Source organism: Emydura macquarii, unplaced genomic scaffold (assembly GCF_026122565.2).
Source record: "Emydura macquarii macquarii isolate MOO-44397 ecotype Brisbane River unplaced genomic scaffold, CSIRO-AGI_Emac_v2 contig_2531, whole genome shotgun sequence".
Classification (NCBI taxonomy): domain Eukaryota; kingdom Metazoa; phylum Chordata; order Testudines; family Chelidae; genus Emydura; species Emydura macquarii.
The window spans coordinates 1,379,515-1,403,176 of record NW_027132668.1 but is presented as its reverse complement, the minus strand read 5'-3'; the positions used below and the strand labels follow the sequence as shown (position 1 = coordinate 1,403,176).

General features: G+C 39.8%; 1 protein-coding gene across 2 annotated transcripts; it reads right to left on the bottom strand.

The window, feature by feature from the left end:
* On the bottom strand, nt 1-21,024 carry CNOT11 (CCR4-NOT transcription complex subunit 11). Of its 2 annotated transcripts, XR_010922705.1 has the most exons (8): nt 20,372-21,024; nt 15,434-15,598; nt 10,517-10,669; nt 9,943-10,145; nt 7,912-8,114; nt 6,052-6,120; nt 1,617-1,713; nt 325-363 (listed from the first exon to the last, which is right to left on the bottom strand). XR_010922705.1 is itself a non-coding variant. In XM_067563571.1 (7 exons), exons 1-7 carry the CDS (start codon nt 20,808-20,810, stop codon nt 166-168), a joined length of 1,458 nt encoding a protein of 485 aa, XP_067419672.1. In that variant the 5' UTR covers nt 20,811-20,952; the 3' UTR covers nt 1-165. The 2 variants fall into 2 exon arrangements, 1 of the variants encoding a protein (XP_067419672.1); XM_067563571.1 differs by lacking the exon at nt 6,052-6,120 and having other exon boundaries at nt 1-363; nt 20,372-20,952.
* Nucleotides 21,025-23,662: the final 2,638 nt, after the last annotated feature.

Here is a 23,662-nt window from a genome sequence, read left to right as displayed (position 1 = left end):
TATCAGAAAAGCAAGATTTATTGCCTTGCTTATATGCATAAAATGCTATTTATACAGTATTAAACCAAGCAATCCACTGATTTAAGTTTAAAATTTATACACAAAAAATTAATGATACAGAACACCATTCAGCTGATGGCTGTTTTGCCAGATTTTGAAAGGGTCTTATTTTGAAGCTTTTGTCTCTGAAGGATTTTCCCCAGTATCCAGTGTCTTCAGCAATCTGAAAAGGCCAGCTGCTTCTCGTATCCGACTGAACTCAATACAAAATGCCTGCACTTCTATAAACAAGTCCTGTACATTAATAATTTTGTTTCGGATCAAAGACTGGAGAAACACACAAACAAGACGTACCAGGCGGTTCTGAAACAGAAAAGGTCTGGCTTTAATATATGAAAATACAACCAAGCAAGTCTGTTAGAATCTGACCCTTTGGGACTTTGTGAGCGTCAATTCAACAGGAATTATTTACAATCAGTTAATCTATCTTTTCACTTCAAGATTTATATGATCTGCTTTTAGCCTTCTATTTTCCATGTTTGCTGCCCTATAGAATTGAGAAATGTTAAGGATAGGGAGCTGGTCATACGCTTCACTCCTGTCATCAGTATTTTTTACTCATTGCAGGAACTACGTCCTATCACTGTACAATTGCTTGATGTGTAGGTAGCATGGTTATTCCTTTAGGGCAAAAGCTTACATCCTAACAAAATTTCCCATAACAGAGTGACTCAGGAGAATATTAAATAAATGTACTAAGTATTAAAGGTAACTCTTAAAATCAGTCATTACCTTTAGAAAAAAAGAGCGCATTTTAAGAGTAATGTTTCCTTAAAGAAATTATTGCAGAATAGTTTATCCATGTGCTAGAGGAAGTAGTAGTTGCAGGGTTTTTTTTAGACTGGGAGGAATTTTAAAAAGCTGGAAGCCATGCCAAATTCAGGGCAAGAAGGTTGCAAACACAAAAACTTTGCAAAGGTTTTAGAAATACTACCAATTAGCCCTGACAGCAATGTTGTTTCCACTTCAAGTGTAATTCTTTTCTGCACAGCATCTCCTCAAATAGAATGCCTTCTGTTTGTTTTGGTTACTGTGGGCACTTCCTTTACAGTACTGAAAAGTGCAAGAGATTCTGGAGCATTTCTCTGATGGCAAAGCACATAGCTATGCAGAAACAAAAAAATCAGAAGTGGAAGGATCTGGAAGCTTGAGGACAAGCAGAAAAGACAAAACACCTAATGTGTGGATGGAGAGAAGGGTACCAAGTGAGAAATACCTCTGACACAATATATAGACCTGAATCATGTAATAGAAGCACTGTACAATTACTTTGCTACTGAATGCATGAAGTACTTTAGAGAAAATTAAGACTGTTACCTGTGCTCCTATAAAAATGCTGAAGGAACAGCTCCTACTTAACCATATGCTTATAAAACATTAGAATTTCATTAAACCACTATTTGCTTCTTGAAGCCACAACTTGTAAAGAGGAAATATCTGAATTCCCAGTATAGTCACCTTATTAAATCTCAGTACCTAAATATGCCTCCATCTTGCCTTTACCATTTAGAAACACCTAATTTTATTTCCTAACCAAGTCATTATCAAACACCCACCTGCATGTATTTATCCTTAATCTGTTCACAGGTAGAGATGCAATTGGAGATATATAGGTGAATAAATTCAGGAGGGAGATCAACTGCTGTAGTAAGCCTGTTTAACATAAAATCAGCTGATTAATGTATAGATAAACTAGGAAGTTAATCATCCATAGTACCATTAAACAATGGACAAGGACAGTTAACCTTATAATTCAAATTTGTATAGGATTCACCACCAATCCACCATAATGTCTAAGGGAATTGTCAAAAGCCCACAACTCCAAACATTTTAGTTATGTTCAATAGGTGTGTTGCACTAGTCAGACACCAACGCCAAAACGCAAATCTGTTTTTACATTGAGTGCAATACAGAAACTGGTTTTATTTAAAGTTACTCTCTCTGTGTCTTCATGCAGGAGGGCTACATTAAAAGCACCAATGTGATCTTTATTCCCTGTCTAATAAGCAGATACACTTGTTACATACTACAGGAGTTAGTGATAGGTACTGCTTGCAGATCAACAGAAACTCTGGAGTTGGTTATTTGAGTAGAGTGAAGATTTCATACTGTAGCAAGCTTCAAATGCAACTGTGTATTTCAGCTTCAGATATCAAGTCTAGAAGCTGGAGCATTTCTTCTGAAGTACACAACTGGAATAACATTATTTTGTGCTTCAAAACATTAATTTGCTTTAGTTTCTTTCAGGGCCCTACATTTAGAAGTCATGGGAATTAGAACATCATTAATATCTGGATTTCAAAATAAGTGCAGAAGAGTTTAAATGACTATACATGTTAATCACACCAATAGTGTGATTAACGAGAAGTGTCTCACCACAGAAAAAGGTAGAGAACATATTTTTAATATGCCAAAAAGCAACAGGGCATATCATAACCCATTAACATACTAACTTGTGCTTTCAGGAAGAGTGCTATAGACAGAACACCTTCAATCATCCAATACATGTACTAATGAATCATTAAGGTGTACAACTGCCATCTTGTTTGAAGGGGGCTTTCAGTGGTCTTTGAGTTGTTTGAATGCCCACATACAAAGTAAAAGGGGTATATGATTTATGAATGAGCTTGCATCACATTTGAGGTGCACCAGTTAGATGCCAACTCTACAAGATGCTCCAGCTTGCACTGGACTGCCACACAACCAGCATGGAAGTTGGCTGGATCACAAAGGTTTTGGGTTTTTTAAGGAAGTGGTCAGGAGCAAGTAGGCCAATAGGTGTCTTATGATAAAAAACCTCTTCCAAAGTCTTTTTTTTTTTAAATAATCCACAGGACATTTACTTTACCTGATCTCCCTGACCTCAAATTGCCCTTTTGGGACTGCCAACCATTTTAAATTTTATAAAAAACTCTTGCCTTGTATCTTTTGTGGAGAGGACCCTACCTACACCTGAACTGGTGTGATTTTCATTGTGCAGGGGGGACCAAAACACCTGTGATCTTCTGTGGTTGTAATAGACGGGAGTGGGAACCATTTACCTACTGCCATTCCTCCCTAAAGCAGAGCAAGGACTCCAGCAGCCTGATGGCTACTACAAGCACAGAGTGGTTGGAGCTGTCACTCTACAGCCTTAGGGAAGGATCTATTTTTCCTATGCTCCAGCGAGGCTTGGTACTTATACTATGCAACTGAGGCAGGATTCATCCCTATTGCAGAGAGGGAACGAGGTGTTGAACAATTCCTTTAACAACAATAGGTAGTTTCTTCAGCCTCTTATGAATAGTTGAAAGACCAAGGGATGGGGAGTAAGCTCCAACTACTTCTCACTTCACTTATGGCCTTTGGGAAACTTTCAGATTCAAGCACCTAAACATTTTACTCATGAGACTACTGCAGATCAATGTTAGCAGTTTTGGTTTTTTAAACATCCAGAAAAGCAGTCTGCTCAGTGCTGAAGTGGGAGCAAGAAGGTAGAAAACTACAGTATTGGCATGTGGGGAAGAAGAATTATGCTTCTTGTCCAAAAATAGTTGCTTAATGAGTGAACATACAAGCAAGCTAGTTGTCACTACAATAACATTTAATCATGGGTATGAAACCCAACTGGCCAATTAAAACAGATCTGGAAGTCAGCATCCAAGCCTATTATAACATACTTAAGATGTTTTCACATCACTATCTGGCAGTGGTTTATCTTAACTAAGCAAATCTGAGTGCATTGCTGATGCCAGAAGAAAAGCAGTTGTATTACAGCTGGGGCTCGTAGCATTTCCCATTAAGACCCTGTTTTCAGTTGCTTATAACTTTGCCAGTCTTTAATCTTTTGGGCTGAAATTTTACATGCTGGATGTCTACACCTCAGGTTGATTTTTTTGTAAAAATATTAACAAAAATAATTCAGTCATTTCCAAGAATGAGGCTAGGGAAAAATAAGTTTTGTCCATGTTAAAATACTCTGGTGACCTTTTCTCTGAAGAAACCCCATCTCCCTGAAATTCTTTGGAGCAGGGATTTGAAATTGTGGAAGGGGGTGGCCTTAATTTCACGGATGTGCCTCCTGCTGCCTCTGAAAAACCACCCAAATTTGGCTAAGTGATGAGTCTAAAAAAAAATTGCAGTTTGCACACGCTCAGTAAAGACCTGCTAGAGTTTAAGACCTAAAACCTCTGAATATTCCATCCTCACTGATCATGCTTCATCCCCTCAGAGCATCTCCTATGGCCAGACTAAGCCTGTGTCATTCCCAGAGAAACTGCGAATACTCCAGCTCAGGGCTACCAGGACAAAGCCAGACTTCTCCTAAAGCTAACATTACGTAAGTTATTTTAGCTTTGTCCTAGAACAGGAAATATCATACCAACTAAACGCTCCCCAAATGTAGGAAATTCTTTGCAACCCCTGTATTATATAAAGCAAATCGTATACAAAAATACCACAGTAAGCCTTTCACATAAACCAGAACAGGTACAATGCAGAAAACCCAGACATTTTTCAAAGCAAATCTCTAAAGAAAGATCTCATATTGTATATTACACACAAAAATCTAGATTGAAAGAACATTAAGAGGTTGCAAAGTCAAACATTCAAGAGTTAGGAAATGCTTGAATTAAGGTTGCTTATACAGCCTTAATTTAGCTCCCTTGTGTGTTTGCATTATGATACAGTATTGTTTTCTACAAGACCTCTGGTTCATTTAGTGCACAGGATTGATGATGCTCACTAAACGAGCAGCTATTCAATATTTTGTTTTATACTCATTGTTCAGTATGTGGCCCTTGGGCCTTAAGTCTTATTTACTGCACACTATTCAAACACTGCTCTGAAGGCAGAATCATAAATTTCCTCAAGGGCTTTTCTGTGGCGGACATCACTATATAATACGAGAGATTCGCAAACATTAACTTCACAACACCACAGTGACGTGAAGGGGGGTGGTATAATCCCTCTTTTACAGATGGGGAGTTGAGGCACAAAGACTAGACAAACACGTCCACTAATTTTGGTTGCTCAAGCTGAGACGACGAGAACCTAATTTTCAGAGTACTGAGCATAATACAATACGTCATATGTTCAAAGGAACAACTCCCATTGACCTCAGTTGCAACTGAATGCTCAGCACTTCTGCAAATCAGACCCTCGTGTCTCAAGTGTTTCTCATTTCTGAGTGCCTGACACAATTAGTGACCACATATGAAGGGTTTGGTTCAAGTGACTTGTGTAGCATCACACAGGAACTCTGTGGCAGAGGTGGTATACAATTCTCCAGGGCAGCATTCAACTACCTTAACCATGAGGTCATCCTTTCTCTTCACCTTTCCAGTTCTGCAACAAACGAGGCAGGGGTCTACTGATGGCCTCCTTTACTACACAACCCTGATTCATCCCCAGAGTAAGTACATCCTGTGCACTGAAGGAGGCAGGGATCCTGTAGAAAAATTGTATGTGATAGTCTTTATTTACATGATCAATGTACAGACACAAGGGGACCAAATTAAAGCTGCATAGACAACATTTATTCTGATATTTCCCAACTCTCAAGTGTAACTTCACAATTTAATATTTTTAAATCTAGTTTATGTGTAATATAAATAAAAGCAAAGAAATGCCTCTACATAACAGTTCTTTTGTACCCATCGTATGCAATGGAGCTTTTGCTCTAGACGTTTACAGCATCTGTAAGTATAGCATTATTCAGAAGCATCAAAATCCATTTCTATCAGGGTCTCTAAGTAATTTTTAAAAGTAACGCATGATCTAGCAGAACCTTCCATAAAAGAGTCACTGCACTAACTCCAAATAAAGGGCTTTTCCCTCTACGGCAGGTGGCACCACTCTACAGCTGACTGAATGAACAAAAAATGCTCGTTTCTTGCTGCTCTTGTTCATTCTGCTTGCTGCAAAACAGAAGAGATAACTACCGCGAGGGGAGGAAGAGGAGGGAAGGGATTTGAGAAAGTGAGAAACAAGGAAACGAGATCCTGAGTTTACCCTGGCAGAAGCAGTACTTCCTCAGAGCGTCACTAGTAGTAGTTTTGGATTAAAATACTCCCAGATTGCCTAGAGTTTATGGAAATACAAAGAAGTCAATATCTCACCCTTCACATGCTCTTCTTGACATCTTCTGATTCTTCCCTTCCACCCCAAGAGTCATTCCAGTTAAGATGTGCTGCTGTAACACCCCCCTATTAGTGCTTTCCCATAGGCCTTAGAAGCATCAGTGCAGTACTATTCTAAGAGGACTAAAAGTGGCATTGAATATCTGTCTTCAGTTTTAGTATTAAAAGTGCTCAGTTTACAAGTGAAGTTTTTTCACTCCTCCTCTACAAACTTAACCTAGACCATAAGTGTATGTCTACATAGCAACTAGACACCCACAAGTGGCTTGTGCCAGCCAACTCAGGCTTGGGCTGCAAGATGGTTTCATTGCTGTGTAGACTTCCTGGTTCAGGCTTCAGCCACGGGTGTCTAGTTGCTGTGTAGACATACCCTAAGAGAAAAGTTAAGTTCTTTATTATGTGCGTGCGCATACACACACGTACATTTAAAAAAAAATGGTCAGTGAGCTAGATTAACCCCAATGAAAGCAATGGTACCTGATGTAAGTAACTGGAATAATTCCGATGCATAACACGAAATAGAATTTGGCTTACTCAGTCTTACCTGCACAGGACTAAATAGTAAAAAGGTGAATATTTACCATCAGGTACAAGGTATACAAGTGGAACCGATTGTTAAATAAGCTAGTGCCATTTCGACAGTCTACTATGGAAAGCAACGATAACTAATACTACCTTCTAAACCTAATAGCTTCAAGACCCCAGAAGTGCAGACACTGTTCTGTCATTTTGTATACCCTGTAACAGATAATTAAGGCAATATTAAAAGTTTAAGGCTTATTGATTGAAATGTGAAAGGTAAGGGTATTTTTGTTTTTACATACACTCATTCATATGAGTGCTTTATTCATAGAACTGGCTGCTCTCTAATAAGGATGCTTTTGTATACTAGGCACGGTTATTAGGAAATAAAACATGTAAGAACAGTTTTTAAAAGGTTTGTGGTGATCAGAAAAGGTTTTATAAAGCTGTGAAGACTGAAAAAAGCTTATTCCTACTAAAGATGTTCTCTTGAAGTACACAGACAATATACAAAGAAATATTTACATATAATTGTCAAATTCCACATGAAAATGAGAGAAGCCACAAGTAAAACTATTCAAACTACATTCATTGGCACATGATCTGATTTACACAGCGCCTCTCATTTTAATGGCATTTCATGCAGAAGTGTTTATTAGCAATATTACGCCTTTCATATGACTAAACCCATAAAAGGGTTGAAACTAACTTGGCATACAGGCAGTTTTGAGTGATACTGCTCAGAATTCTTTTGCCAAGAGGCCAGGTAATTCAAACCTGCTGCACTGCATTTCAGTGAGTCTGCTTATACAGTATCAATTGATATATTTACTCAGATGAGCTCAGCATCTTTCCAGCCGATGACCATATCCTGTGGTCATGGAGTCTTTCCTGCCCCTTTCTTGTTTTAACAGGTCTGATTTGTGTGCACAGACCATCTTTTTCAGGCCAAAACCTATTTCAATGAAATTTGACAGCTGTTTCCTCAACTTCTGCCACCTTCTGTAGCCTTTAGGACCATAGTGAAACAAGCTACTTTTCAAATCTGACTATATCACTATGGATAAAGCCATGATCACTAAAACTCATCAGGCTCTCTGATAGTAACATTCTGCTTTCATTTTCTTTTTTAAAGACACATTGATAAGAGCAGTCTAGTGAGAGAACTCATGGAGATGAGTTTAGATTTAAGATGACAAGAAACACTTACCGATTTACAACTTCCATTGAATGTAAAGACATGTCCATGTTGACCAAGACAGAAAAATACTCTGTTATCTGACTGGACTGCATTAATTTAAGCAACATTTCTATAGCAACTAAAGGATTATTTTCCACCAGGTCAGGCAGTTTGGCAGGAGTGAGGCCTATGTGGTAAACAAGCTTGGGGTCCTTTTCTAATTCTCCAAGAAGCTATTAAAAAAACAAACAAACAAAAAAACATCTTAAATTTGAGTTAAACTGTACATGTTTGATCACAAAAGCAAGTGAACTAGAAACCCAACCTGGATTTTATTATGACCTATTTTAATAAGAGATGCTCTGCCTTGTGTGTAATTTCAGTGATACGAAGAACTACTCAAAGTTTCCTACAATAGTCAATAAGTTATGTATTTTTTATAAAAAATGCTGTAGCCTGCAAAATAAAAGCAATAATCCATCTAAATTAAACAAAAGGAGAATAATGCCACTTGGATTTAAGAATTTCTTCTTATACATATTTTGTTTTCTTCTAATACTTCTGTTTCTAATCAAGAGCAAGTGTTCCGAACAAGAAGCTAGAGTTTTGAAACACATGGCATTTAGTAGCCTTGTTCATTGGGGGAAAATTAAACCCACATAATCCAAGTTTCATTTTTGTGTCTTTCTCTAGCTCTGACATGAAGTTAATCCCCTTTCACTAAACTGATAAATACACTGTTAAACTGAGCTGACCAACAACTCAGACAAGTTATCTTAGACAGAAAGAGACAGATGTACCAGAATATCAACCTCCTTATACAGTACATTGTTAAGATTAAGGCCCACTGAAGTCAGTAGTAACACTCCTACTAACTTCAACAAGACAAGAGTAGATCCTTATCATTTTTAAATAACCATCCTATTGAACATCTCTGCCAAACCTGAAACAGCATTATTTTAACAAGTTTCTCCTAGTAGGGAAATACTGTTGCTAGTTACTATTCACACTTTGCATTTGTTCAGCTAATGTCTATCTGCTGTTTCTGCACATACCCCACCAAGTTTTAAAAATACTTTCCTTATCTGAGCACACACAAGCAAAGACTCTGGAATTTTGGTATTGAGACAGGACAACTCAATAACCAATATTAAGATGTTCCTAAATTTTGAGACCGTTTTAAGCAAGTCCACTCCTTGGCAGGACAAGTTTTCAAGCGTCCGGAATGCCCACAGACAGAGTGGTGTTCTACTCAGGAATTTATAGTTTTTTAATCTTTTAGTGACATTTCTACCTTAGCACCTCATACTGCAGTTTTTTCTGAGTCCCACCATCCTGCTTCACTGGCCTGGCTACGTGATTATTTTAATTTTATATAATATAATTAAGCTTGGAAGGATTAGATTTTATCTGTATATGAAGGTTGATTTGACCATAATATCAATGAAAAATATTTCCATCAATGATAACAGAAATGTACAGATAGGCAAACTAAGAACAATGCTGCTTGAGAATTTAAAAGTTTGATTTAAGAATATTTACTTTGTATATTTTGACATGTGATGTTGACAATTTGTTCTGAATTGTGTTGTGAATCTCAACATCTGTCATTAAATAAGTTCCAGAGGGGTAGCCATGTTAGTCTGTATACAGCAAAAACAACGCGAGTCCTGTAGCACCTTAAAGACTAACAAATTTCTGCGGGCATAAGCTTTCGTGGGCTGCAACTCACTTCGTCAGATGCAGCCCACGAAAGCTTATGCCCGCAGAAATTTGTTAGTCTTTAAGGTGCTACAGGACTCTCGCTCTTTTTGCTGTCATTAAATAATTGTTGTCTGACCCCAAATGTTCACAAACTACAGAAAATTATAAATTGATATAAATTGAAAAAAATGCTTAAAAACATACATATTGGTTGAAATTATTTAAAAAGTTGAATTCTGCCAAACCTAAACAGGTAATTCTCATCTTATTGTTTGACCCGTTTTCTAAAAATGTATGAAATAGAAGAATATATATTGTAAAGATCAGAAGGGAGGGCAGATGGCACATAGCACCCACCTGTGTTTGCTGTGGGGAGGACAAAGGACTTTTGAAAGCCTTAGCCATGATGCGTTTGATCTCCACTCCAGTGCTGTTTTTAACGCACATTGACTTATCCCACTGAATAGCATGATCCGGCTCTATTGGGTTTAGCCAAGCCAGCTCATCCTCACAAATATGAAGTGGAGGTGGTGGCCGGATAAATTCTGGTCGAAAGTGACCTGAAAGACAACATTGTGAAGATTTCTTTCAAAGGAAAAGAGAAAAGGTGAAATCCTTTTCATATTACTCAGTGAAAAATAATTTTAAATTTAGAAGGCTACTATACTGTATATTTTAATATAATGGTGACAACAGAAGTCCGAGGAGTGGTCCTCTCTCCTTCCCACCACTGTAATATTTTTGCAATGTACAATTAGATTAATTTGTTTGTATTTGACTTTTGTACTATCATGTATGTACTATGATGTATGAGCTTGGCCATATACTTTTCTCTAGATTGGATTGTAACTCAACACATCAGTTATATCACTCCTTAAGTAATTGTGCCAAAGATTACAGAAATGTAAGAATAAAACAAAGATGCACATACTTTCTATAGGGGGTTTTGGTCCACTCACTAAAGCTTCAGTGATCTGGGAGGCAACAGAGCTGTCAAAACCGGAATTTGAGGAATCTGGGTCAGGATCGCTGAGAATGCTGGGGAAACTAGCTTTGCTTTGTGTTGGCAACTCAGACTGACGCTCTGGAAAAAAGTTCAGTTAGTGAGTGATATTAAAAGCATACAACCAAAATACAGATGTCAGGATTACTAAAAGTAGCAGGAGACAATCTTTAATTTTAGAACAGTATTGGTTTAAAGAGACAGTGTCAACTTGAAATCTAGTTTAGGTTTGTAAACAGTGGACCATGGAGCACTTGCAGGTGATGTGCTAAGACTTGGCTGGCTACATGGTGTTGGCTCTCCTTTCCACCTCCTAAAATTGCATTCAATAGCTAAAAATACTAACACTTTCCCAATATTACATTATTGCAATGTAAATAGCAACTGTATTTGTCACGAAGGTTTACAAGATTGCAAATGGGAGCAATGCAGTGATTGACTGTGAATGGGAGTGAACATAAGTGATCTGTGAGAATCCACTAGCCTATGGAAAGAGTGAGAACCCTTCATCTAGTCAATTTCAAAAGATGAGTTAGAACTAGTTTTACATGCACTATTCCTGCCAATTGTGCATTTATATCAGATTTTTCTCTCCTCCTCCCCTCTGCTGCTCTGTGAAGAGTCACACAAATGCAGGCAGACTCCATAATGATGGGGGCCACATGAAAACCTAAATCAGAAGTTCAAGATTTTTCTACAGCATGGACCACATTTTTAGCATGTTGCATAAGCCAACTACCCTCCCCCATTTGTTGTCACAACAACCCAATACGAACTATGGCAATTGCTTACATGGAAAAATATTTCAGGTGTCTAATGGAAATTAAAATTAATTGAATGCAGCTGGAAGTGAACCAGCAGCATGGGACATCCAGCGCTATCAGAACTACAATAGTAAGCAAGAACAATTCACAAAGAGGTGGATAGTGCCCCTAAAAAGGCCAAAATATACAGCATAGGAAACAAATTACATAGTAATACTACTAAATCCAGTAGACATTCTTTGTTATTGCAAAGCTGGTTACAGAGAAAGGAAAATAAGTTTTAAACGCGTGGACACATTCTGAGAAACCATAACATGGCTTCTTTTATAGGAGCTTTCAAAGAAGCTGAGGACCGGGAGTGGCTGACTCTTTATTCCTTGCCCTAAATTTCAGGCTCCAAGTCTTATAACCTCTGTAGTACTGTGAGAAAATGTCCTTACCTCCTGTCACCCTGAGCAGTTCATTTAAAAATAGGTCAATCTTACTGCATGCAAGTCAGTAGCTGACTAGCAGATGCCTAGAGCATTGCTAATAGACTTCCCCATTGCAGATGGAATCCAAGTATGTGCTTATATATAGTCATTCAAGGAGTTTTCACACTTTTATAGGCATGCTCCTCAACAGTCTCAGTCTCTGATAATTTGAAGCTTAAAATCTTGGTCCCGTAACTAATGCAGCTCTTGTTTCAGGCCCAGTAGTCACTAAAGAGAGAGACACTAAGCTGAAATTAAACCACCATTTCATTTTCTGTGTAATTTAGCTTGTATGCTGCCTCTACCACACTGAAGCTATTTATACTTGCTACTTTTCTTAGAACCTGGTGAGCTACTACTCAGCGCTTTTTCTGCAGAAATGTTCTTCATGCTATTTATGGTACCCTAATTATCTAGTGTTCACAATTTTAACTGAAGCTCTTCTCAATAACAGACTCAATGTTAGATAACAGAATAATGGTAGCCTCCCGTGTCCGAGGGTTTTCTCTAGATGTGTTTCCTATGGCTAGCAAGGGGGCGAGGAGGTACCTTTGCCATCAAAGCAAAGGAATAAGCAAAAGGTATTTAATCTGCAAAGTACTCAGTGGTTTTCTGTTCTATTTTATCTGAATATTGACTGCCTGAAGGAAAAATATCCTACCAAGTTAGTTCAATGATATATATTATATACGTGATTACTACTTTAGCAGTTTCCAAGAAAAGATATTTGATTTTAAAAAAAATAAAATAAAAATCCAATTTCACTAATGTTCTAAATGCTTCTAATGATTTATAAACTGTTTAGAACTCCTGTATACAATCCTAAGGATAGAAAGATTTTTGTAATATTCTTGACCAACTCCTGCACATTACAATTAATCCAACAGGCCAAATGTCACATATAAAAGACCAGTAGCTATCATTTCAATCTGGTGGCACTATAATATGCAATTCAAGGCCATAGCTGAACAACAGTTGCTGGTAAATTGTAGGTTTGCTTTGGACCCTTCTACTTCCAGCCAATAAATTACCATCAAATATTAGTCTGAGATCTACAACAGGTTTAGGCCCCAGTCCTGCAATTCAGTGCACACAAGAAGACTCTTGGGCCTGCATGGAGCCTCAGCTGAACTCAGTGAAGCTCCATGTGGGCACTGCAGTCTGCCCACATGCAGAAGGTTACAGGATCAGGGCCAAATCGATCTTAGGGATCAGAGGAAAGCAAAAGGTCTATTTAAAGCCAAATCCTGAATAAAAGGGCTATAAGATGAATTTGTTTGTGGGAAGAGCATAAGCTCCTAAACCCAAGCCACTTACAGTAAAAAAGCTATTCAAAAGCAAGTGGTTGTTGGAGATCTGTTGTGGTGCTATATTTTTCCTCTTCTGTAAATTGAAGGAAGCTTCCTTTGATTCCTAACGGAAGGTGCTGCAATGTACTGGAAAAAGCAGCTTTGACTGCAAGCCAATTACCCTTAACCAAAGTAGTCTTCTATCAGGCAAACATTATTGAGTAAAGGCATTATTTTCCCAGAAAACTTCCTTTTTCCACCAGCATCAGCAAATGATATTTTTGGCAGAATAACTATCCAAACAGACAGAAGTACAACTAAAGAAACAGAAGCAAATAGGGCAAATTTTGCAAAAACGTTTTGCAAGTCAGCAGGTTGAGAAGATAATACTGAACAAAAAAAAAATCTAAACTAAGTCCTTATGAAACTGTATTCCTGCTCTTTAAAAAAGCAATTACAGCTACAAATCAAATTATTTGTATTTAAATTCTGATGGTTACTTAGTATAATTACTTAAAGATGACTAAATACTGGATACATCAGTTATCTTTCCCTTATGAAATTTAAGGTTCAAGATAGAATGCTTTAAAATTTTCTGAATAACATTAATTATTTGTGAGGTACCTTCTAGAACAAGGTCCAAACTTGTCCCTAAAATGAATCCAGGTATATTCAGAATAAGTGAACACCTTTACAGAAGCCATCAAGATTTACAACTCTTACACAACAAGATCAGCAAGAAAAAGAGGGACAAATATAAAATACAGATCTTACTTGCTTTTAAGTTTAAGCATTTTTGCTTCACTCTATTTATATTTTATGCTAACTTCTTTTCTATATCTTGGACTACTGGGAGAAATATGGACTTGAAACTAGTTATTTTATAAATGGAGAACCCAATCAAAAAGGTGATTCCTAGGTGTCAAGACTACAGCAAGAGGAGTTGCCTTCAGATGAGGCACAGACAATGGCAGGCATTTATTCCAAGACACAAAGCTCATCTCTCTCACCAACAGAACTTGGTCCAATAAAAGATATTACCTGACCCACTTTGTCTCTCTTATGAAAATGTCAGATCAGAGATAGCTTAAGGTCTTTATGTAGCCAAGTTAGCATGCATGTGATTTTGTTGTATCCACTGCATATAGAATCAGCATTGCACATTCACTTATTTTGAAAAGTAACCAATATTAATTAATTTGTTCTATTTTCAAAAATATTACTGGGGTTGTATTTTAATGATCAGACAAACAAAATGTATGGAACCTCCAACAAAAACAGTGAAGTTTAGTCATGTTGGAGTCTTAATTTAACACCTTCAAAAAAGGACCTGATTTTCAGATGGCAAGAACACAGCCCTTGTGAAAAATCAGACCCTTCAACGCATCGTAAGTTGGGCACCCAAAGCGTCAAGTCTTCTTGAAAGTTTAAGTCAAAGAATACAGAATTCACAAATATGCTCAGAAAGAGTCAAAAGAGGGAGACAGGGGACTAAGGCAGGAAAAGTCAGGCAATAGGTTTAACAGAACATTAATATTTGTCTAATTATCCCCACTACTTATTAAAAATGTAGTTCTCAAACAATGAAATACACCCAGTCTGGAAATCATAACCAATGGTTATCAATATCCTTATAAGGCCATACTTGGATTTTTGGTGCTCAAACTGGACCCCATTCACTATATCAATCTTTCCTATTGTTTTAATCAGTAGCTCCAAAAAGCGACTCCAAAAAGAGGAGGTTCATGAACAACACCCTTTTTTCTCCTTCTTCTCTGAAGTGGTCCAAAAGTATCACTTTTACTAGATACAACCAGCCAAATGAGCCACCTTTCCAACCTGGAGGCAAAACTTAGGCAGTAACAAAGATCCGAATAATCTTAGATGTATAAAAACTACCAAACAGTCAGTTACAACAGCTAGTCTGCCAAAATATATAACTGAAGAAGGAGGCTTAATGGCTGCCGGATAGTAAGTTATCCTGTTTCTGAATCTGGAAACATTGCACAAAATAGGGGATAAATCTAAGCCTAAAAACTGCCAACAGAATAGAAGAAATGTTTCATATGCAAAGACTTTTCATATGTTGTAAAAAGTGTCTTCACTGCCTCAAAGAAGAAAATTCCACGTATAAAACTTGCTTTTTTAGCCAAATATAAGGCAGTTAAAAAATGCCCTGTGCTTGCAGTTTCTACAGCCTAGAATTACAGCTTAACTCATTTTACACTTCAAAAAAAAAAAAAAAAAAAAATCTCACCTTTACTATTATCTCAAGGAAAAGCTGTCAGAATATACATAAAATAGTTTGTTATGTCTTACCTGCTAATGTTAGCTGAAGTCCACTTATATCCACTGACTGGGCCATGTTTCCTATATCCATTAAGGCAATCTGTCGAGGAGTCTTTTTGAAGAGTTCTCTAGGAGGAGCCAACATCAATTGGGAAAGGAAGAATTTTTCTGGTGGAGTTATGGGAGGTAAGAAACCTGTGAAAAACAGTTTTCCTCACTTGTTATATAGTGGCAATTAATACTTTGCACCTCTCTGTTATGAAGGAGCAATGTTTACCAAACAAATTATGGCTTCTTATTATAATGCATGAATTAGGCTGACACTAAGAATATTAAATTGTGTTAATATTTTAAATTAAATCAATGCCTCTGCCTATATAGCATAAATGTGGGCTATACAGAATAATTTTGCTTGAACGGTCTGCTGAACTAAATCCAAACAAGGTTTTTTGGGTTTTTAACTATTAAATAGTTTTATTTAGACTTCCTTCTACAGCCCTATGTCTGCATTTTTGTGTTCAAGGCTAGATTACAGCATAATCTAAGGGCCAAGAAAGCCATCTAAAATTAGTTTAATTATTACAATTAAAAAAACCTAGTTCTTCAGCCATGTGTTAGTGAAATGCAAGCCCTTATACTGCAATTGCATCCATGAGGAGACCCATGCAGTCACAACAAGCTCTGTTACACTTTGGGGAATAGTTTGAATTTGGATGCTACAGCAAAAAAGGCAATTTGATTAAAACTAGGCAAATACAAGGAAAGCTGAACATTGGATACAAATAGGCACTCAGGAAGAGAAAAATATGACAAAAGTAATGAACAGCTCCCAACCCTTCTCCACACAACTTTCTAAATTTGGTTTTGAATGTCAACCAGTCTAGATGCATCATTTTGTTTTCTAATTTAGCCCAATGATCAATCCTTAATGAATAACAGGCACAGCGGTAGTCTCAGCCATAATATTCATTGTAATTTGTAGCCACAGAATTCACTGTAGTTTGTGATGAACAAAGTTGTTATAAAAACTACAAATTATTCAAAGTGGAAAACTTTTAGAATTCAGTTTATCTATTATTATTTATAGTTGGCTTTGAAATGAAGATTGAAGAAATACAAATCACATTTTCTCTTTCAAGTTCTTAATGCTGCTGAGTTTGGGCTTCAGACACTGCAGTGGAATGTTTGTTTCAAAACAGGGTTAAAATTGTGGAAACATTTCTGTTAGTCTTGAAAATTTTTAAACAAAGTTTTATGAAACTGTATTTTGGGACCAAGTGAAAGAGACAGTGTCTCTTTACCACTGACAGCTATAATCTTTTAAAAACAGGCAAGTTTTGCTAAAAAATATTAAACAAGATCGCTATTTGTTGTTAAAGCAGAATTTACTATAAGTTTTGAATTTTGTACTTTTATTTACATTGAAAACTAAAAGGGCTAAATTTAAACTCAGCACATCCATCTTAACAAGCACAATAGTTTTAGTAGATTTTAAAATTTCCACTTTTTCAAAAGACATTTAAATATTTAAGTCATTTTGAAGCGTATTATAAATACTCTACTGAAATACATACCAAAGGACAATATTCCAAGTATCACATCAAAGATAAACCATTCCAATAGCCATCAGTGAGTCCATAGAATTTTATTTTCAGTTGAGGGGAAGTTTGCATTTGAGAATCATTTGGTCTTAAATGAGTGGAATACAGCAAGCTTATATACCCTCTAAATAGCAGAGTTTGCAAAGTTCAATACCCTTTACTCCACATTCTAAGGCCTGCTCTACACTTAAAAAATAAATTGAGCTAACATAGGTCGACTTACAGACACTGCTGTAATTACAACGGTGGCTGATGTGTCCACACTGCCCTCCTTGGGTCGGTGGAGTGAGTCGAGCTGAGAGAGCCATCGGCTCCCAGGTTCCCTCCCTACTCCCTGGTCCCAGCTGGGAGCCTGGGAAAGCCGCTGGGGACTTCTCCCCTTCCCTTTCCCTGCCAGAAGCTGGGGGAAGCGGCCCTGGGCTTCTCCATTCCCGGCTCTCTTCCAGAACCGGCAGCCATATCAATTTCATGGCTCAGCCATATAATTAACAAGGGTGCCCAGGTGGGGAGCAGGTGGAGAAGCACCTGGATTTCTCACCCTAGCTCCCAGTGAAGAGGGGAGACCAGCCGCCCTGGCTTTCATCAGCCCGGGGTTGGGCTTCCATGTCAATTTCACCGCTCTGAGAGAAGAATGACAGCCCCACACTGATGTAAGCCGACTAATTAAGCCGACAAAAGCCCTACACCTCTTGTCGAGGTGGTTTTATTTTGTTGAAAAAATGGGGGGTTGATTGCAGTGTGCACTTCTGTTTTGTTGACCAAAGCCAACATTGGTCAACAAAACTCTCTAGTGTAGACCAGGCCTAATCCCAACAGAGCTTGGAAAATATTGCAAAAATATTAAAGCAAACTTTTTTAAGTGTTCAAACAATTCTAATTTGACTCCGCTGCTTTCAGTAAATGTTCTTGAAAATATTAATGAGGTGAAAGTTTTGCCATAAAAGTTTTAAACTATTAAAACTCAAAGAATCCCAAATTCATTTGTATTTGTTCCAGAAGTCAGACACTAAAATTAATTCATCCAATCAGAGATGAAACATTTTACATGTGACCAAGCAACAGGTATAAGTAGTTCATGTTTTGAATACTCACAATGAGCTCTCTCTCTTTTTTTTTTTTTTTCTTCAAAGAAAGAGTAAGAAGTTCTTTGGCAAAAAATGTACTTTTTCCTTGTTTGTTTTTACATTAAAAATACAAGAAATAGCAAAGTTTGGCCTGTTTTTTCTAAAAACCTTGACTGGGTGCTTTCTCAGCACTCAAATGTAGCAAAGGGGGATCGGGAACTGAATCTCTCAAAGAACTTTTTTGTCCTCCCCAGTGTTTTTCATGAACTTAAATTAAATAGATGTTAATCAAATAACACTCCCCCCAAATCTCTTTCCTTCAGTTCCTCTGGTTTCAGAAGAGGTTCTGAAGTGATATTAATTCCTCCTATTCTTCAAAGAAGCAAAACACACCCTGATGATTCTCATTAAATCAAACTTAAAAATAAACCTTTCAGACCTTCTTTAAACAGCAAAAAACACCACATCCCCTTTTTCTTTACAGTGCAATTTCAAAGACAAAATATTTAAAAGCAACTCTCAACAGGGGTCATGAACCATTAAGCATACCTCACTCTGATCTAATGCCCCCCCAAACTGGGAACCAAAGAAGTGAGGTTTTTCTATCCCTTGCCCCCCCACCCCAAAAACAAATACATCCCTGGATCAGAGGGTCCCCTTTTGGCCTTGGATCACACAGAGGGGGCCCTATGCGCCAAGAATTTGTTTATACTGGAAGGAGGATTTGTAAGGGACCGGAAAGCCTCACTTCTTGCAAATTCCCACACATACAAACACACATCGAGCCATCTCTTACCTAACTTCAAACATCCAATAGCTCTCCAGTGTTGAGGAATGAAGTTGAGCATGCCCATTTCCCTGCAGTTTACCTTACTATCTGCTATGTATATTAGTTACCTGAGTCAGAATCCTTCTGATCTTGGAGTGGAAATTTAGCCTTCAGCACAGTCTCTGGGTTTTCATGGCTTTAATCTAATTCCCCCAAAACTGGGAGCCAGAGTAATGTACACTACCATTTGAGCAGAAAGGTGCATAGAGCTAGGCTGTTCTCAGTGGTGGCAGATGACAGAACAAGGAGCAACGGTCTCAAGTTGCAGTGGGGGAGGTCTAGGTTGGACATTAGGAAAAAGTTTTTCACTAGGAGGGTGGTGAAGCACTGGAATGGGTTACCTAGGGAGGTGGTGGAATCTCCATCTTTGGAGGTTTTTAAAATGCGGCTTGACAAAGCCCTGACTGGGATGATTTAGCTGAGGTTAGTCCTGCTTTGAGCAGGGGATTGGACTATATGACCTTCTGAGGTCCCTTCCAACTCTAATATTCTATGACCCCTGTTCAGATGTGCTTTTAAACTGAACTACAAAGGAAAATGATGTGTGGTATATTATGATGTGTGAAGAAGGTCTGAAAGGTTTATTCTGAAGTGTTTAACATGAGAATGATCAGGGTTTCTTTGGCTGCTTTGCTAGAGGCTGGTTTAGATGAGTGAAGAACTAAGGGGATAGGTACTGAAAAAGCCAGAGGAACTGAAGGAAAAGGATTTGGAAAAGAAGTGTTCTTTGACTAACAGAGATTTGACTTAATCTCCTGACAAACACTAGGGAGAAAACATCTTTGTGAAAGATTCAGCCCTCCTCCCCTCCAAATTTGGGAGTTGAGTGAGGACCCTCTCCAAGCCTAGGGCGGACGCTGGGGCAGACACACCAGGGGCACGCAGGGTTGCTGTAAGTTATGGACGGTCAGTTACAAAAAAGGAACAATTTTAACACTGTTTGTAAACACGTAAATAAATGAAAATGTCCATAAAATTGGGCAGAAATAAAATATATTGTATTTTGACATTGTCGTCGTTCAGAATCACTTCTTGCAGCCTAAAACTACACTGACCATGACTTCATCCATTTCCTGTTTTCTATTATTGCACACGCCCAACGAGCCCGCTTGATCAATTAAACTGCAGCTACGACAATTGCATCATTCCGAATTCCTGTGTACAGAATACGGCACGCCACGCCACTCTTTTGGGACACGACTGTACTGTTTATGGTATTTTTCATGATGTCAGTGAAAAGTTCACTGTGTCAGTACAACAAAAACAAAACGTCAACGTCAGATCTTCATGTCAGTAAAAACTAAAATGCCAGGCTGGCAACCCTGGGGCAGCGCGGAGAAGAACCGAAGCATCACTCAGAGCGGGCAGCCCCGAGAGCCACATCAAGGGCGCAGCCCCCCACCCTCCCCCATCGACCCCAGCGGGGCCCGCAGCTCGTCGCCGGTTACTCAGACGCAGCCACCCCGGTCGGTACCTGAGAGCGGAGGCCGCTCGGCCTCGTCGCCGCGCTCGGGCGCGGGGTTGAGCAGGTGGGCGAAGATGGCGGCGAAGGGGTTGGCCGGCAGGGGCTCGGTGCGGTACATCTCCCAGAGCAGGTAGAGCGCGGTGAGGCGCTGCGGGGGGCTGGGCAGCAGGTCGGGCTGTTGCAGCAGCAGCACCAGCACCGAGCCCAGGCGGAAGTGCTCGGCCTTGCCGAAGTAGTGGTGGAAGGCGCTGGACAGGCCCTCGAAGGTGCTGCCGCCCGCCTCCTCCGACACGATGCTCAGCAGGCTGGAGAGCTCCTTCGGCGACAGGCTCATCCTGCCCCCCGGGGCCGCCCCCGCGCCGCCGCCCGCCTCCCCGCCGCCGCCGGGGGCCGCCGCCTCCGCTCCCACCAGAGTGCAGGGCGCCGGGCTCCCCCCGCCCCCGGGCATCCAGCTCCCCACGCGCACCCGGGCGGCTCAGCACCGCCGCTGCCTCCTGCGCTGCGCTCCCCTCCCCCTCTAGTTCCCGGCCCGCGTCGGTCGAGCTCTCCCTCGGCCTGCTGCTGCTGCTGCTGCTGCCGTCGTAAAGTACGAGCCGGCGCGTGCCGGCTCCACTACGGCGTTTTTGCGACACTGTCGCTCAACATCAACAACACGCCGGCGACCGTTGGATAGGGGGAGGAGGGAGTTTGATATAGCGGCAGAGGATTGGCCAGCGGCTGGCCAATCGCATGGGAGGCGGCGGGACGCAAGGGATTGGTGGCTGCAGCCGCCCGTAGGCGGGGACCGGGATTGGCTGCTGCCAATGGGGAGGTGGTAGGAGGCGGGCTGGTCCGCCTAGGGTGGCGGTGTAGTCCAGTGTGGGGGGAGGGGCTTTGTACGGGGTCTGTCAGCCTCCAGCCAGCAAGGGCCCTGGGCCGGGCGGGCACGTTCTGTGCGCTGCTGGGCTGGGGCTGCTGCTGCTCTCGCGGGGGATAAACAGACTCGGGGGGGGGCAGAGAGACAAACACACTCTCTTCATAGAGAGAGATGGGTGGGGGGAGAGATACACACATTCTGTGTGTGTGTGTGTGTGTGTGTGGAGACAGAGAGACACACACTTTTTCTTCTGGGCTGACCACCAGCTGCAGAGCGGCTGAGAATCAGGGCATGATTTGGTCAGCCTTGGTGCAGCTGGAACGACATTGATGGGTTATTGCAACCTGGGATTGCCAGACTGGGCCTGAAGGACTTGAGCTCACCTTACAAATAACTTGGAAACAGAAACTAGGAGTCTTGCTTCACAGGCCCCTGGTATGGTTGTTAGACCACATGCCTGGCTGCCTTCTGGTTCAGAAGTTTGGGGGCGGGGGCGTCGTGGCTTCTCAGCGTTCATGTCCCGGCGCTCCACATCAGTACCGTTCCCGGGGCTGGAGAAGCTAATGATCCAACCAATGGGCAGACCAAATTTTGTGATGAATCCTAGTCACGTGCCATTCAAGGGTTGCCACCCATATGGTTTTTACCCAAGCAGTCTGGGTTTCAGCTTGTGTCCAGGTACCATTTGACAAGCCCCATTGTCTGTTTGTTTTTTAATCTGTGGCAATCTTAAACAAAAGGAAGGAGGCAGCACAGCAGCCAGAGTCGTAGCCTTGGGAGCCAGGCTGCTGTGAGGCTCATAGTGGCGCATGGTGTATAGGGGTGCAGCCTTGGGGGGAGAGGCAGGACAGGGCCTTGAGGGAAGAAGTGGGGCCTTGGGGTCTGGTTACTAGCCATTAGAAAGGTGGCAAGCCTAGGCACTTTGCACATATGCTAAGAAGCTCTAATACAAATGCCCACTGCAGACTAAAAAGTGTCATAGACAGTCTAGTTTGGTAAGATAACCCTTTGGCAACATATTTGACTGGTAGTGTAGTATTGGTTTAGTAATTTAAAAGGATGTCAATATTCCAGAACTCTTTCTAATTGTTAATGCCATAATTAGATCATGATACAAAGTATATTAGATTAATTTACTAACAGTAGGTTAAGCTAAAGTAAAAGCCCTATGACTTAATTGTAGAAGTTGCTTTTCTTTCTTTCCTTGCTAAAATGTTATTGTTTGCAACCACACTTTCAAATGAATCAGAGGACAAGGGAACAAAAATATCACTGGACAGGTTAGCCCCCAATATATTTTGCAAGGGAGGAGGCAGAAGAGAGAGAAGGAAAGAGACTGAAAAAATAAAATGTTATAGCAAGTTGTTTTATTTGCTACAGAGATTGTATTTTAGTTTTTTTCAGCAACCAGGCTAAATAATTAAAAATAGAAGAAACTCCCCACTCAATATTTTTTAGATTCCCCCATTTTATTCGGAAGAACATGCTCGGGAGGGGTGAGATTCACCCTACAGAAAAAATGAAATTAAAGCAATGCCAAATTCTATTATTCTCATGAGTCTTTCCTCTATAGATACAAATTCCTTTCCTTGACAGTTTGTGTTCCATCCCATTTGGGATGTCTTTATATAGTAACATTTATGGAACTGGAAGATGTCGTCCATCTGGGTCTAATCACACGTATCTTTCTAGCATTCATACCTTGTAATGATTTTTTCCTCTAAAAAAGGAAATCTTTCTTTCTCTAAAAAAAGTCTGTCTTTTATACGTTTTTTGATAAGTCTAAAACTAGACGTATCAGTGGCAATAATGAATGAGACCACTATAGCAGAAATAGATTTTTTTTTTAATGTTATCTTGAATTCCTCGTAAAGAGAAACATAGACATATTGGCATAGCGTCAATACTACCAGAGACACTACAAGCCTTACTGGATAATCATATAAAATAAATCTTGAGTTAGTAGTTAGTTTTTAAAAATGCCCGTTTGTACATTTGGCCATGACTCCAGGCCCAGCCATTATGGTACAATAGCTGCATAAGTGTGCTGAAAACTGGTTGACAGAAACATGAACACATCTACAGAGAGAGGTATTGTTGAGCCCACTAGCTGCTGTACATTTTAATGAGAGTTCCCTTTTTCAACCAATTTTCGAATGTCAGAAGTCCACATAAATAGGCGTGCTAAAATTCGTGTGGCTTTTCCTATTCACTTTCCACAGCATAGTAGACACCTTCATTAGGGCTGGAATCCTGGCCCCATTGAAATCAATGGCAAAACTTCCACTGACTTCAGTGGAGTCAGGATTTCACCCTAGATGGGTAAAAAACAATGTACAAGCTGCGTATAAGAAGGTCAATGATCCTTTATACCTGTCTGGTTACCAACCCCTTCTCTCACATCTTGGGTAAAATTTCCTCTAGAATAGGGCTGGATTGCGAAC